This window comes from Ceratotherium simum, chromosome 21 (assembly GCF_057802395.1).
Source record: "Ceratotherium simum simum isolate JZ-2026a chromosome 21, ASM5780239v1, whole genome shotgun sequence".
In the NCBI taxonomy this organism is placed as follows: domain Eukaryota; kingdom Metazoa; phylum Chordata; class Mammalia; order Perissodactyla; family Rhinocerotidae; genus Ceratotherium; species Ceratotherium simum.
The window spans coordinates 40,580,672-40,594,413 of NC_141920.1; the positions used below are offsets into that span (position 1 = coordinate 40,580,672).

The 13,742-nt window shown below is 37.1% G+C and overlaps 1 protein-coding gene across 1 annotated transcript in view; it reads right to left on the reverse strand.

Annotated features, from left to right (window-relative positions):
- The window catches only part of SEL1L2 (SEL1L2 adaptor subunit of SYVN1 ubiquitin ligase), a 79,534-nt gene that overhangs the window by 31,357 nt on the left and 34,435 nt on the right, over window positions 1-13,742 (reverse strand). The window contains exons 4-8 of the mRNA XM_087444924.1: window positions 5,541-5,594; window positions 5,016-5,075; window positions 4,844-4,925; window positions 3,461-3,615; window positions 2,738-2,794 (exon numbers count right to left, since the gene is read on the reverse strand). Of these exons, the coding sequence (XP_087301050.1) occupies window positions 2,738-2,794; window positions 3,461-3,615; window positions 4,844-4,925; window positions 5,016-5,075; window positions 5,541-5,594 (408 nt within the window). The remainder of the gene's footprint in view (window positions 1-2,737; window positions 2,795-3,460; window positions 3,616-4,843; window positions 4,926-5,015; window positions 5,076-5,540; window positions 5,595-13,742) is intronic.

Below are 13,742 nucleotides of genomic sequence, written 5' to 3' on the forward strand. Positions count from 1 at the left end.
ATCTTCTCTCCCCGCTTTGTATCTCCCCTGCCACTCCAAATTGATTTTGGTGCAACTAAGCTGTGGAAAGTTGCAAAAATGACCGCCATACTTTGCAGTTCTGCCTATTGAAAGGGGAAGTCCTTTTTCTTACCCCTTCCGTGCTGGCTGGCCTTGTGGCTTGCTTTGGCCAAAAGAATGTAGCAGAAGTGATCTGCAAGTTCTGACCCTAAGCCTCAAGAGACTTCTACTCATGTGTTCTTAGAACCTTTGATTGCCATGTGAAAAGCTTGGGCCACTTGGCTGGAGGATGAGAGCATGTGGAGAAAGGCCCTAGTCATCCTAGCTGTCACAGATGAGGCCATCATAAACCAGCCAGCCCTGGCCAATGCTCTAGCTAACTACAGATGCATGAGCAAGCCCAGCCAAGATTAGTTGAGCCTGGCCCAGACCAGGATAACTACTCAGCTGAGCCCAGCCAAAATTGCTGACCTGCCCAAACCATGAATTAAATAAATGGTTGTTCTTTTAAGCCACCTAAATTTGGGAGTGGTTTGTTATACAGCCTAATCTAACTAATGCATAAGCCAGTCAGTGTTGAGGTTTGAGACCTTGACTGGAGCCCTCCATGCAAGCTCGGGTCTATTAGGCTGAGAAAAGCAGGAAGAACCAGCCTGTGCTTGCCTCAGAATGTGCCTGAACCATTGGGCCAGTTCTGGAATTAAACCAGCCTTTTTGAAATATCTGAATGGAAAGCGTGAGGCCCAACCAACCATCAGAAAATTAGAGCTGAAATAAATTGAGAGATTATGTCATTCTTTATTCTTCCTTTATAAGTGAGGAAACTGGATTTTAGAAGCTGTATTTTTTTTTTTTTTTTTGCCCAGGTCAAAAGGAAGTAGGGTTTAATGGAAAGAGCACACGCTTTGAATGCTGAAGCCCTGAGTTCAAATTCTAATTAACAACCTTACTACCCAGCTGTGAGACTTGAAGCAATTTACTTCATCTCTCCAGCCTCAGCTTCTCATCTGTAAAATAGAGGTAATAAAACCTTTGTGAATGAGCCCACAGGAGAGCCTGATTGGGCTCCTGGGTGATGCCCACTGCCTGGCTGTTGCCACTACAGCGCTGGAATCCTTCAGTGCCAGCCTTGGGATTGCACCTCATCCTCACCTGGACGCAGCTACAGCTCCCATCTTATGTTCACAGTGGTTGGAGCTGATCGGAAGTACTTAGCCTTGTGGGTTTTATGTACTCTGCAAAGACTGGTGGGTATTCCCTGTGGCTGAAGTTTGGCTGCCATCACACTCAATCAAATTTCATGTTTATGGGAAATGAGGAATTCTTCCCAGTTATGCATCCTAGAGTTAACATGAGAAACTCATTGCAGTCTGAAATCTGACATTGGAGTAATATTGTCAATCCACAACTTCCCAACTAAGAAGCTAAAACCTTGGTTATGATGAGGATTAATGAAATCTGAAGCCCTTCAATTGAGCTGTCTTGGGATGCATACCTATTTTATCACATTTTCTGAAATTAATTTTGACATTTAGCTAATGTGGACTGTACCTCACATAAAACACAAACTATAGTACCAAAGACTCATTCACAAAGTAACAATATAATGTGAAATGGAAAGTAATAACAGATCACTCTTTTATGTAACTGCCTTATAAAGTAGTTATTTCTATTGCTTAGCCATTGGGACTATGTTGAAATAGGGTATGTGTTCCTTTGAGTCAATGAGCACACGACTCCTATAAAATGAAAAGGGCTGAAAAATCATCTTTAAAAAAGAATCGCAGTTATTTCTCCAGCTCTGTGGGGATCTAGGGCCTTGAAAACACAATCAAGATCTAGACAAGACCTCATCTCAGGGCTCTGGATCTTACTGAAGAGGATCCTGTGTAGGTCAAGTTCATTTGCTTTTTTCTCCACTATAAATTTGTTTTTTTTTTTTTTTTTTTTTTTTTTTTTTTAAAGATTTTATTTATTCATTTTTTCCCCCCAAAGCCCCAGTAGACAGTTGCATGCCATAGGTTCACATCCTTCCAGCTGCTGCACGTGGGACCCGGCCCCGCGTTGGACGGAGAAGCGGCGCCTTGGGGCTTGCCCGGGATCCGAACCCGGGCCGCCAGCATCAGAGCGCGCGCACCTAACCACCAAGCCACGGAGCCGGCCCGCCACTATAAATTTGAATTGTTAATTATCTTCTAACCTTATTGGGATAAGATAAAGTTAAGCAAAATGATTGAAAAGAGCTTTGCAAATTTATAAAGATGCATATTAATCTTTCTGATTATATTGGAAGCAGTCTGTCCTCTGACCTAGCCAAATGGGGCTGAGGCTGGTCCTCAAGCTCCTTAGCAGGAAACTCCCAGGTGGACTTTCCACAGCTGGCCTTTGGGGAATGGGCATGTCCAAGGCCAGCAGATGGGGGTATTTGCCGCATCTAACCCCAGTCCAACAGTGAGTTTGAGTAAGAAAAGAACAGTAAGTTCAGTGAAAGCATGGAAACTTCTCTGCCCCAAATGCTCCTTCAGAAGTCTCTAGCATTTTGTATTTGGAAGCAGGTAGGAAAAGTGCTCCCTCTGGTGAAATTTTTTCTTCCTCAAAACCAGGAAGCAAATCTGACCAAAGCAGCAGCAGTGGGCTTTCCCCAGGAAGTCTTCCACCCTCCCCCATCACTGCCCGGCCAGTCTCCCTAGCAACTGTCTTCCACACCTCATATGACTAAATCTTGTGGTTGACTTACGTAGTAATCCTGATCTAGACCTTTCCTCCCAATTAGATGTAATTGTCCAAGAGATACCTAGGAACAATGAGTTTTGAAATTATTTTAGCAGTAGTATTAATTTAAATACAGAAAAGACAAAAATTTACTTAGTGATTTTACTCTAGTACGTTGATCTAGTTTGATGCAGTTGCCATGTCTTAAAAAAGAAGCAGGAAAACATTCCAGACTATATCTTTTATTGGGTAATTGGTTGGTGCTGGGCATATGGCTTCCTCAGTGGCAGGAAGCTTGCCTGCTGGTGTATAGCAACACATGGGCAGATAAACCAAGGGGCCTTAACTCTTGGCTCTCAAACTTCACATAAATGCTGTCCCATTCCCATTCCCAAAGACAGAACACTTCTAGATTCTGGTAAGGCTTCATTCATATTAAAATCAACATTGGATGGTCCTTTTTCCCTATAATTAAAATCTACATATTTTAAAATTGAATTTTTTAGGAGTAAATGCAAAAAATATATATATGTATATATATATATAATTACTATGGCAACTGGCTCTCCCATAGGCCATAGGAACTGCAAGGGGCAGGAGACAAAAAAGGAGGAGGGTAATGAGGAGGGGGTGTCTCTTGCCTTCCGCATTCAGGATGGGGCACCGTTAACCCCTCTAGGTCTAAGAGAGAACCAAGCCCCTTGTAATTTGCATGTTCTAAAAATTCAAGCCTGTCTGTATACATTACTTGTAACTGAACATCTCCTCTTTCTGCCAAAAATTTATAATATTGGTATATGTCCCAATCCAAAATCTCACTGTTAGAACTCAGATTTTCAGGTCTCTCAGTTAGTCTCACTTTTTCCACTGGAATACCTTCACTTTTTTCCAATTTGTCAGCAACTGTGAATAGAAACAAGGCAGAGAATAGCCAAAATACACAAGGTTGCAAGAGACAACAGTCAACTCAGAGAAAATACTGTTAGGCCTGTTCTTAAATTGTGCAGAAATCTGGTCTACTAACAGAAAGGAAATATTCTTGGGAGATAGAAATTTGCTGATTTTTGTTTATTTGGTTCTGAGAAAAGTGCAAGAAACCCAGATATTCTTTGCAACCCGTACAAATATTGTATCAACATATATCAGACCTTACTGAAGATCTTGGCCAAGCGGGGTCAAGGAAAGAAGCCAGATTTTAGGAGAAGGTAACCTACTGCCTCTCCCACTGATTTTCCCCGGGACTGAAACTACAATATAAGAGCAATAGCTGCTCCTTAATAACTTCCTATGAATAGTCTGAAAATAAATATGAAGAGAAATATGCTTGAATAAACCTAACAAAGTGTGCACTTTGAAATATATATATATATATAAAGTAATTCCAGTTTCATTAAGCATATGAAACTCTCTTGTTATATATGGCTTCTTATATTCAAAAGTAGTTTTTTTCCTCCTCCTTTCTTTTCTCAGATCCTAATAATAATGCCAAAGATGTATATTCCGATGTTATTCTGATTACAGAAACTAACCAAATGGACTTTACCTTATTCATTTTTTGGAAGACTTCTATTTAAAACTCCATTATGTAGTCTGGCTCGGTGATGTTGCAAGATGAAATGTTACGTACAACTTTGAAAATGACTCTAGGAACATATGTTAAACTCATGTTCTACTTTTTGTAGACAAAGGATAGGGTAATAGAATAATGATTGCTTGAATTGCTCTCAAATGCAGTGATAGCGATCACCAGTGTATAAACCTTACATCTACTTCTTTAGAAATTTTTAACAAGTCATCCCATATTCTAAATGTTAGAATTAGGGGAACTGCTTAATATTTATTGATGTTACGTTCAAATTCTCAGTTTAAGGAAAGAACATCACAAGAAGAAATAAAACACAATTGTTTGGGGACATGTACTAACAAAATAAAAAATGAGTACAGTTATTTAAAACTTTTTGAAAAGTAACTATTCAGAAATTAGAAACTCTACATTGTATTAAAAGAATTATATTATAACAGGTGTTAAAAGCATCATCTCAACACTTTCATAAATATGTCAACTGGAATTGATTTATTTTTCTAATAGCTTTGCAAGTCTATCTTAAAATAAATTATGTGGATTACTCACTATAATCTGCCACTTTCTTGTAATGATTTAGGGCAACTTCACAATTCTGTAGAACGTTGATTCCTGACAAATATCTGTACCCCTAAAACACAGGCATATATATTCTTAATATTCTGACAATGCTGTATTTATAACACACATATTTTGGCCCAAGAGTATTTAATTTACGAACCAAAATCATCTGGGACATCATGCTTCCTCCAGCACTTCCAAAAGTGTAATATATCAGTGCCTAAAGTAAAAAAAAAAAAAAAAAAAAAAAAAAAAAAATTTATATTGGTCCTCTAAATTTAGAACTCAAACCAGTCGTTGCTTTTTTATTCCTAGCCCACCAGTGAACCTTGAATTACTCCAAAATAAGTTCCAAATTTCACGCTCTTCCTCTATAAAGATGGCTGCCATTTGGGGGAGTGCTTACTGAGCTCCAGAGTCTGTGAAAAGGGCATTGTACCTGATATTTCATTTAATTATCACAAAATCTCTGTGAGGTAGATACTGTCTACCTTTAATGAAGAACCTGAAATATGAGACATTAAGAACCTTATGATATTTTAACCCTAAACTTCTCTGACTATTGAACTGGTGCTTTTAACCACCACACTGGAGTGAGCCCCCTTACCTAAAAAGTAGACTCTCTATTCAATGTACCCTTTTTAAAAAAATCAGTTTTGTTCCAGAAAAAATAGAATGACCTTACCTTAGCTTGATTGTATTCCATTCCTATTCCATAAGAAGACAAAAATCCTAATGCCTAAAGCCCAAAAGAAAAAGAAAAATTCAATAAATCCATTTATTTCACAATTATTCTTATCTACGTTGGTAAGGGATATTTTAACTGTCTGCTTCATAATAATCTGTATTGTGAATTTATTTCGTATGCTATACAAACAAAGTGCCTTTTTACACTTCTGCTAAGACTGAAAGAATTTGGAAAAAGTCACAATAGTGGGAGCTTTGTATAGTACATGTGAAAACTGGCTAATACTGAACTTTAGTATAAATTATAATAATAAAACATTATAAACCAATACTCTTTATGTGCTTGCCTTTCCTGGCAATGAAAAAACTTTTTTCCTTCAATATTTTTGAATTTTAATTTGGATATTTTTCTTCATAGTTTTAAAATAAAATGTGATGTATATAAAAAATTAAAACAAGAAGAACTATATTAAATAAAAAGTGAAAGTCTGATTACAGAGCAAGATGGTGGAAGAGGAAGGCCCAGACTTTGTTCTCCCACAGAGACACCAACTTGGCAACAATATACAGTCCAAAAAGCCTTTATGAGAACTCCAGAAATCAGTTAAGAAATCGTAGTAACCCAGGCAAACTCAAAGCAAAGTACAGCCCACTGAAATAGGTAAGAAAAGCCATTTTATTTAATCTGCAATTGCCCTCCCCTCAAGCCAGCAGAGGTTGGCGTGATCAGGAGAAAAAGCCCAACTCAGGGCTTCTCCTTTGGGAGGGAAAGAGAAGAGTGGAACTTAGATCCAATGTTCCAACTTTTGGGGGGACTTTCTGAGGGACTGGTTTCTGTCTTGCCTGACTCAAGCACTGACAAGGAACCAGGATACTTTGGATTTTTGGGGGGTTGCTAAGAACAAAAGATTACTCAACTACTTGTTGTAGCAACAGAGAATTTGCAGTATACTGCAGAGGGAATCCAGCAGAACTCAGCATAATCAGGAGAAAGTGCCCAGCTTGTGGCTTCTCCTTTGGGAAGGAAAAAGAGTAAAATGGGAACCCAATGTTTCAGCTTTTTTTGGGTGGGGGCTGCTTGAAGGACTGGTTTCTATCTCATTGGACTTAGAACACTGACAGAACTGGCATGCTTTAGATGCTGGGGACCACTAAGAACAAGAGAACTTAGTGGCTTGTTCCAACACCAGAGAACCTGCAGTATCACAGTTAGACACCAGACGGAGCAAGACATTACAACCTCCTGAAAAAGAAACTGGCAAACCTCTCTAATTAGGAAATTACCAACACAGAGACGACACATCCCCAGAAAAGATTTGAGAGGCCCCCAGAATCTTGAGCCATGCTGAACAGTGAAGGTCTTCCATGGTATAAGTCCAGTCTGTAAAGAGTAGAAGTGGCTGTTTTTTCAAATGCATATATCACATCAAAAAATAAAAGGCACACAAAGAAACAAGGAAATGTGGCCCAATCAAAGGAATGAAATAAATCTCAAAAAACCGACCCTAAAGAAAATCTATAAATTACCAAAGAATTCAGAATAATCATCTTAAACTCAAAGTGTTACAAGAGAACACATATGAACAACTAAATGAAACCAGGAAAACAATGCAAGAACAAAATAAGAATATCCACAAAGAGATAAAAACTATAAAAAAGAGCCTTACAGAAATTCTGGAGCTGAATAATACAATAACAGAACTGAAAAATTCACTAGAAGGGTTCAACAGTAGAGTTGGTCAAGTAGAAGAAAGAATCAGTGCACCTGAACACAGGTCATTTGAAATTATCTAGTCATAGAAACAAAAAGAAAAAAGAATGAAGAAAGTGAAGAAAGCCTAAGGGACTTATGGGGCACCAACAAATGGATCTATGTATATATTATGGGAGTCAGAGAAAAAGAAGGGTGAGAGAAAAAGGGCAGATTGGGCTGGCCTGGTGGTGCAGCAGTTAAGTGTGTGCGCTCCACTTCAGCGGCCTGGGGTTCACAGGTTTGGATCCTGGGTGCACACCAATGCACCGCTGGTCAAGGCATGCTGTGGCAGTGTCCCATATAAAGTAGAGGAAGATGGGCACAGATGTTAGCCCAGGGCCAATCTTCCTCAGCAAAAAAGAGGAGGATTGGCATTGAATGTTAGCTCAGGGCTGATCTTCCTCACAAAAAAGAAAAGAAAAGAAAAGAAAAAGGGCAGAGAGCTTATATTTTAAGAAATAAAAGCTGAAAACTTCGCAAATCTGGGGAAGGAAATGGGCATCCAAATTCAAGAAGCTGAAAGAATTCCAACTACGATGAATCCAAAGAAGCCCACACCAAGACACAATATAATCAAACTGTCAAAAGTCAAAGACAGAGAGAATCTTGAAAGCAGCAAGAGAAAAGACACTCATTGCATCCAAGGAAGCTCCCATAAGATTATGAGCTGGTATCTCTGCAGAAATGTAAGAGGCCAGAAGGGCATGGGATGATGTATTCAAAATGCTGAAAGAAAAAAGCTGTCAACCAAGAATACTATATCTGGAAAAACTGACCTTCAGAAATGAAGGAGAAATAAAGACCTTCCCAGAAAAACAAAAGCTAATGGAGTTCATTACTACTAGACATGCCTTATAAGAATTGTTAAAGGGAATCCTTCAAATTGAAACAAAAGAATGCTAGACAGCAACACAGAAGCATACAGAAATATAAAGACAAATACAGAATATATATATACATACAAATACAGAATGCTGTAATTCTATAATGGTGGTGCATAAATCATTTTTAATTCTGGTATAGAATTTAAAAGATAAAAGCATAAAAGATAACTATAACTAAAAAACTATGTTATTGGATACAAAATATAGAAAGATGTAATTGGTCATTGATAACATAAAGTAGGGAGAGGGCAGAGCATATGTGATTGGAGTTAAGTTGATATCAGTTTAAAATAGATTGTTATAACTATGTTTTACGTAATCCCCATAGTAACTACAAGGAAAATACCTATAGAAGATGCACAAAAGAGAATGAAAGGGGTATCAAAGCATGCCACTACAAAAAAAAATAAATGAAAAACAAAGGAAGGCATCAAGAGGGGAAAAGAAGGAGAAAATAACTATAACAAACAAAAACAATTAACAAAATGGCAATAATAAGTCTTTCTCTATCAGTAATTAGTTTAAATGTAAAAGGATTGAATTCCCCCAATCAAAAGACATGGAATGGCTGAATGGATAAAAAAATAAGATCCAATTATATGCTGTCTACAAGACACTCACTTTAGATATAATGACACATATGCATATAGACTAATGGAACAGAGTAGAGAGCCCAGAAATAAATCCTCATATATATGGTCAAATGATTTTCAACAAGGATGTCAAGGCTACACAAGGGGGAAAGGATAGTCTCTTCAACAAACGGTGTTCAGAAAACCAGATATCCATATGAAAAAGAGTGAAATTGATCTCTTACCTTACACCATGTACAAAAGTTCACTCGAAATGGACTAAGGACAAAACATAGGCCTGAAACAAAAAAAATTCCTAGAAGAAAAGAGCAGAAAACCTTCCTGATATTGGATTTGGTGATAACTTCTTGAATACGGCACTAAAAGTACAAGGCAACAAAAATTAAAATAAATAAATCAGACTACATCAAAATTAAGAACTTTTGTTTTCATCAATGGGCACTCTAAACAGAGTGAAAAGGCAACCCACAAAAATGGGAGAAAATATTTGTAGATCATATATATGATAAGAGGTTAATATCTAGAATATATAAAGAGCTCCTACAACTCAACAATAAAAAACAAACAACCCAGTTAAAAAATGAGCAAAGGACTTGAATAGACATTTCTCCAAAGAATATATACAAATGGCCAACAATCACATGAAAAAGGTGCTCACCATCACTAACTATTAGAGAAATACAAATCAAAACTATAATGAGATACCACTTCACACCCATTAGGATGGCTACTATAAAAAAACAAAAATGGAAAATAAGTTTTGGCAAGGCTACCGAGAAAGTGACACCCTGTGCACTGTTGGCAGGAATATAAAATGTTGCAGCCGCTGTGGAAAACAACATGATGGTTCCTTAAAAAATTAAATAGAATTACCATATAATCTGGTAATTCCACTTTTGGGTATATACCCAAAAGAATTGAAAGCAGGATCTTGAAGAGATATTTGTACATCCATGTTCATAGCAGCATTATTCACAATAGCTAGGAGTTGTAAGCAACCCAAGTGTCCATCAGTGGGTGAACGAATAAACAAAATGTGGTATATACACACAATGGAATATTATTCAGTCTTAAAAGGAAGAAAATTATGGATGAACCAATAGGACATTATACTAAGTGAAATAAGCCAGTCACAAAAAGACAAATACTGCATGAATCCACTTATACAAAGTCTCTAAAGTAGTCAAACTCTTTGAAACAAAGTAGAATGAAGGTTGGCAAGGGCTGGGGAGAGGGAGAAAGGGAGAATTGTTATTTAATGGGTATAGGGTTTCAGATTTGCAAGATGAAAAATTCTAGAGATCTGTTGCACAACAATGTGCATGAAGTTAACACTACTGTGCTGTACACTAAAAATGATTAAGATGGTAAATTTTGTTACGTGTTTTTTATCACAATTAAAAAAAAAGCAAAAGTCTCCCTTCATTGCCAAATCCCCATGCCTGATAATTGTCTTTCCAGACCACTTTCTAAGCATTCACATACATATATGTGTAGTTTTTCTTAAATCACACTCCTTACTAATTTGGGGTACTGTTGTTATAATCTACTAAATTTTCTTATATTCATGGATATAAGTCTAGACTTTCTAGTTCCTTGGTTTTCAATCCTGGCTGTTCCTCAAGCTTCCTGAGGAGCTTTTAGGAAACAGATCGGGACCCTGCCTTGGGAAAATCTGATGCATTGTGTTTCAGAATGGGGCCAGAGCCTCTAGATTTTCAAAAAGATCCACAGTGAGTCTTGTGAACTGCAGGCCAAGGTCACTGCTTCTCAAACTTTAACATGCAACATGAATAACCCTGGGATCTCATGAAAATGCAGATTTGGATTCATTAGGTCTGGAGTGAATCCCAGGATTCTGTATTTCTAACGAGCTCCTAGAGGGATATACAATCTGCTGGTCAATGGACCATGCTGTAAGTGGCAAAAGTCTAGTTCTATCTGAAAATTTCTGGGCCAAAGCTGAACTATGTTGATCACTGTAGCTTAAGGTATGTTTTGATATCCGATGGAGCAAGTCTCCACTTATTATTAGTCTTCTTTCTCGCAAATTTATTTACTATTCTTACACCTTAACCATTACAGATAAATTTTAGTGTCTGTTTTCCAAGTGTCACAAAAATTTCATAAAATAAATACTTTTTTTCACTTGATATATCTTGGAGGTTTTCCCCTGCCAGTACTTACAGGTGGACATGCCATAATTTCATGCCATAGCCATTGTCCTGTTGTTAGACATTTAGGGCACTTAAAATTTTCAGCTTTTACTAAAAATATTGCAATTCTTATACATGCACATGTATATATTTTTTAGAACAAATAACTGAAAATGGAATTGCTAAGTCAAAATGCATATGCACTGAAAATGTTGATAGATACTGCCAAATTGCCTACCAAGGTGTTATACAAATTTATGTTCTTAACCCAAAGCATGTGAAGTACCTATTCCTCCATACTCTCACTAACACTGGATATCGTCTATCTTTAATTTTTTAGTTTTGCCAATCTAATAGACAATAATGTCTTATTTTAATCAGGATTTCCTGAGTTACTAGTGAGGTTAAACATCTTATTTATTCACCCTTTCATTTCCTCTGTCATTTGCATATTCATAAACTTTGTCCTTTACTACTAGGTATATTTATCTTTCTTATTGATGTGTAGGAGCTTTTTATAAACTTTATATATGAGTCATTTGTTTGCTACATATTTGGTGAATATTTACTCCTAGTCTACTGCTTGCCTTTCATCACTGGTTGTACTACTTTATTATACAGAAGTTTTAAAGTTTTTATGATAAATAAGATTTGTCAAGTTTTCCTTACAGAACAAAACAAATATCAATAATAAATCCTCAGAGTGACTTTTCTGGGATCTACATATGCCATCTGTTTTATATTTTACCTCAGTGAAACTGAATATGTCTTCATTTTGCCCTCTCAGATTATGTGTTTACTAAGTGGCTGCTGTGTATTAGGATGAAAAGAATTCTTACTTGACACTAGGTGTCCAGATCAGCGTTTCAAACTTGCCTAATCATCAGAGAGAGACAATGGAAGGGGAAGTCGACAAAAATGTCTTACTATATCTAAAATGAAATGAAATGGCCAAAATCAAGGGCACTGACAATACCAAATGCTGGTTAGGATATGGAGCAACAGGAACTCTCATGCATTGCTGGTGAGAATGCAAGATAGTATAGTCACTTCGGAAGACAATTTGGCAATTTCTTACAAAACTAAACCTACTCTTACCATGTGATCCATCAATTGCACTCCTTGGTATTTACCCAAACGAGATAAAAACTTACGTCCTCACAAAAATCTGCATATGGATGTTTATAGCAGCTTTATTCACAATTGCCAAAACTTGTAAGCAACCAAGATGTCCTTCAGTAGCTGAATGGGTAAATAAACTGTGTTATATCTAGACAATGGAATATTATTCAGCACTACAGAGAAATGAGCTATCAAGCCATGAAAAGATATGGAGGAAACTTAAATGCATATCACTAAGTGAAAGAAGCCAATCTGAAAAGGCTACATACCGAATGATTCTAACTATATGACATTCTAGAAAAGGCAAAACTGCAGACCATAAAAAGATCAGTGGTTGCCAGAGGCTGGGGGGAGGGAAGATTGAATAGGTAGAGTACAGAGAATTTTTAGGGCAGTGAAACTACTTTGTATGGTTCTATAATGGTGGGTATATGCAATTATATATTTGTCCAAACCCATAAAATATACAGCACAAAGAATAAACTCTTAGAAAATGAAATTAAATAAATTCCTCTTACGGAGACAGACTGTGGCAGGGATTGCTGGTTGTACCTCAGGATTTCCCTTCTTCTAGAGTAACAGACCTCTTTTTTGGTAGCCCTGGATATGGTAACCAAAATAGACTGTAAGGTTGAACCATAAGAAATTGATGATGTGGTAGGTCAAATGTCAGCAATGTCATGGTTTAACTTAGTTATGTTCCACAGCCTCCTTAGCAGTCAGATGTGGACATGTGATTAAGTTATGACCAGTAGACGTGAGTGACAGTGATGTGAGCAACTTCCAGGTCATGCTGTTAAAGGTGTGCTTTCTCTTTCCATTCTTTCCCTTCCTACTGGCTGGAATGCTGACATGATGGTGAGCCAACTTGGACAATGCAGACAAGGGCAACATCCTAAAGACGGCAAAGCCAAAAAATAGAAGGAGTCTGAGTCCCTGATGACTTTACTGAGCAGAGCCACCTTCCCCACTCAAATGTAACAGTAGGAAAAACTATAATTCTGTTTTAAGTCATTGTTAGTTTGGGTCTCAGTGATATCCAGCTAAACCTATATCCTAACTCTGCAATTCTCAAAGTATAGTCTGTGGATAACTTGGAACACTAAGACCTTTCAGCAGGTCTGCAAGGTCAAAACTACTTTCATAATAATGCAAAAATGTAACTTGCATTTTTCATCATGTTTACATTGTATTGATGTTGCAAAGAAGTGGTGGGTAAGACTGCTGGCATGTTAGCATGAATCAAGGAAGTGAACCAAACTGCCATTTATATTGTTATTGTATTCTTCATACCATACACTCACAGTAAAAGTAAAAATGCAAGTTTCACTTAAGAATGTCCTTGATGAAGCATTAGCATTGATGAAGTAAAAGCATTATTTTTATTGTCTCAATGCTTGAATACATGTCTTTTTACTATTCTATGTGAAAAGATGGAAAGGAGGCATGAAGCACTTCTGTATAGTGAAATATGTTGGTTGTTTCAAGGAAATGCACTAAGTTGCAAGCTGAACTAGCCACTTTTTTCATAGGATACCATCTTTACTTGACGGATCAAAGGACAGACTATGTTCATTTAGATTGGCAGACATTTTCTTGAAAATTAATGAAGCAAGCCTATCACTTCAAGGAAAATGATTGAAAGGTTTTGTTTCCAATGATAAATTCAAGCTTTTAAGCAAAAATTAGAAT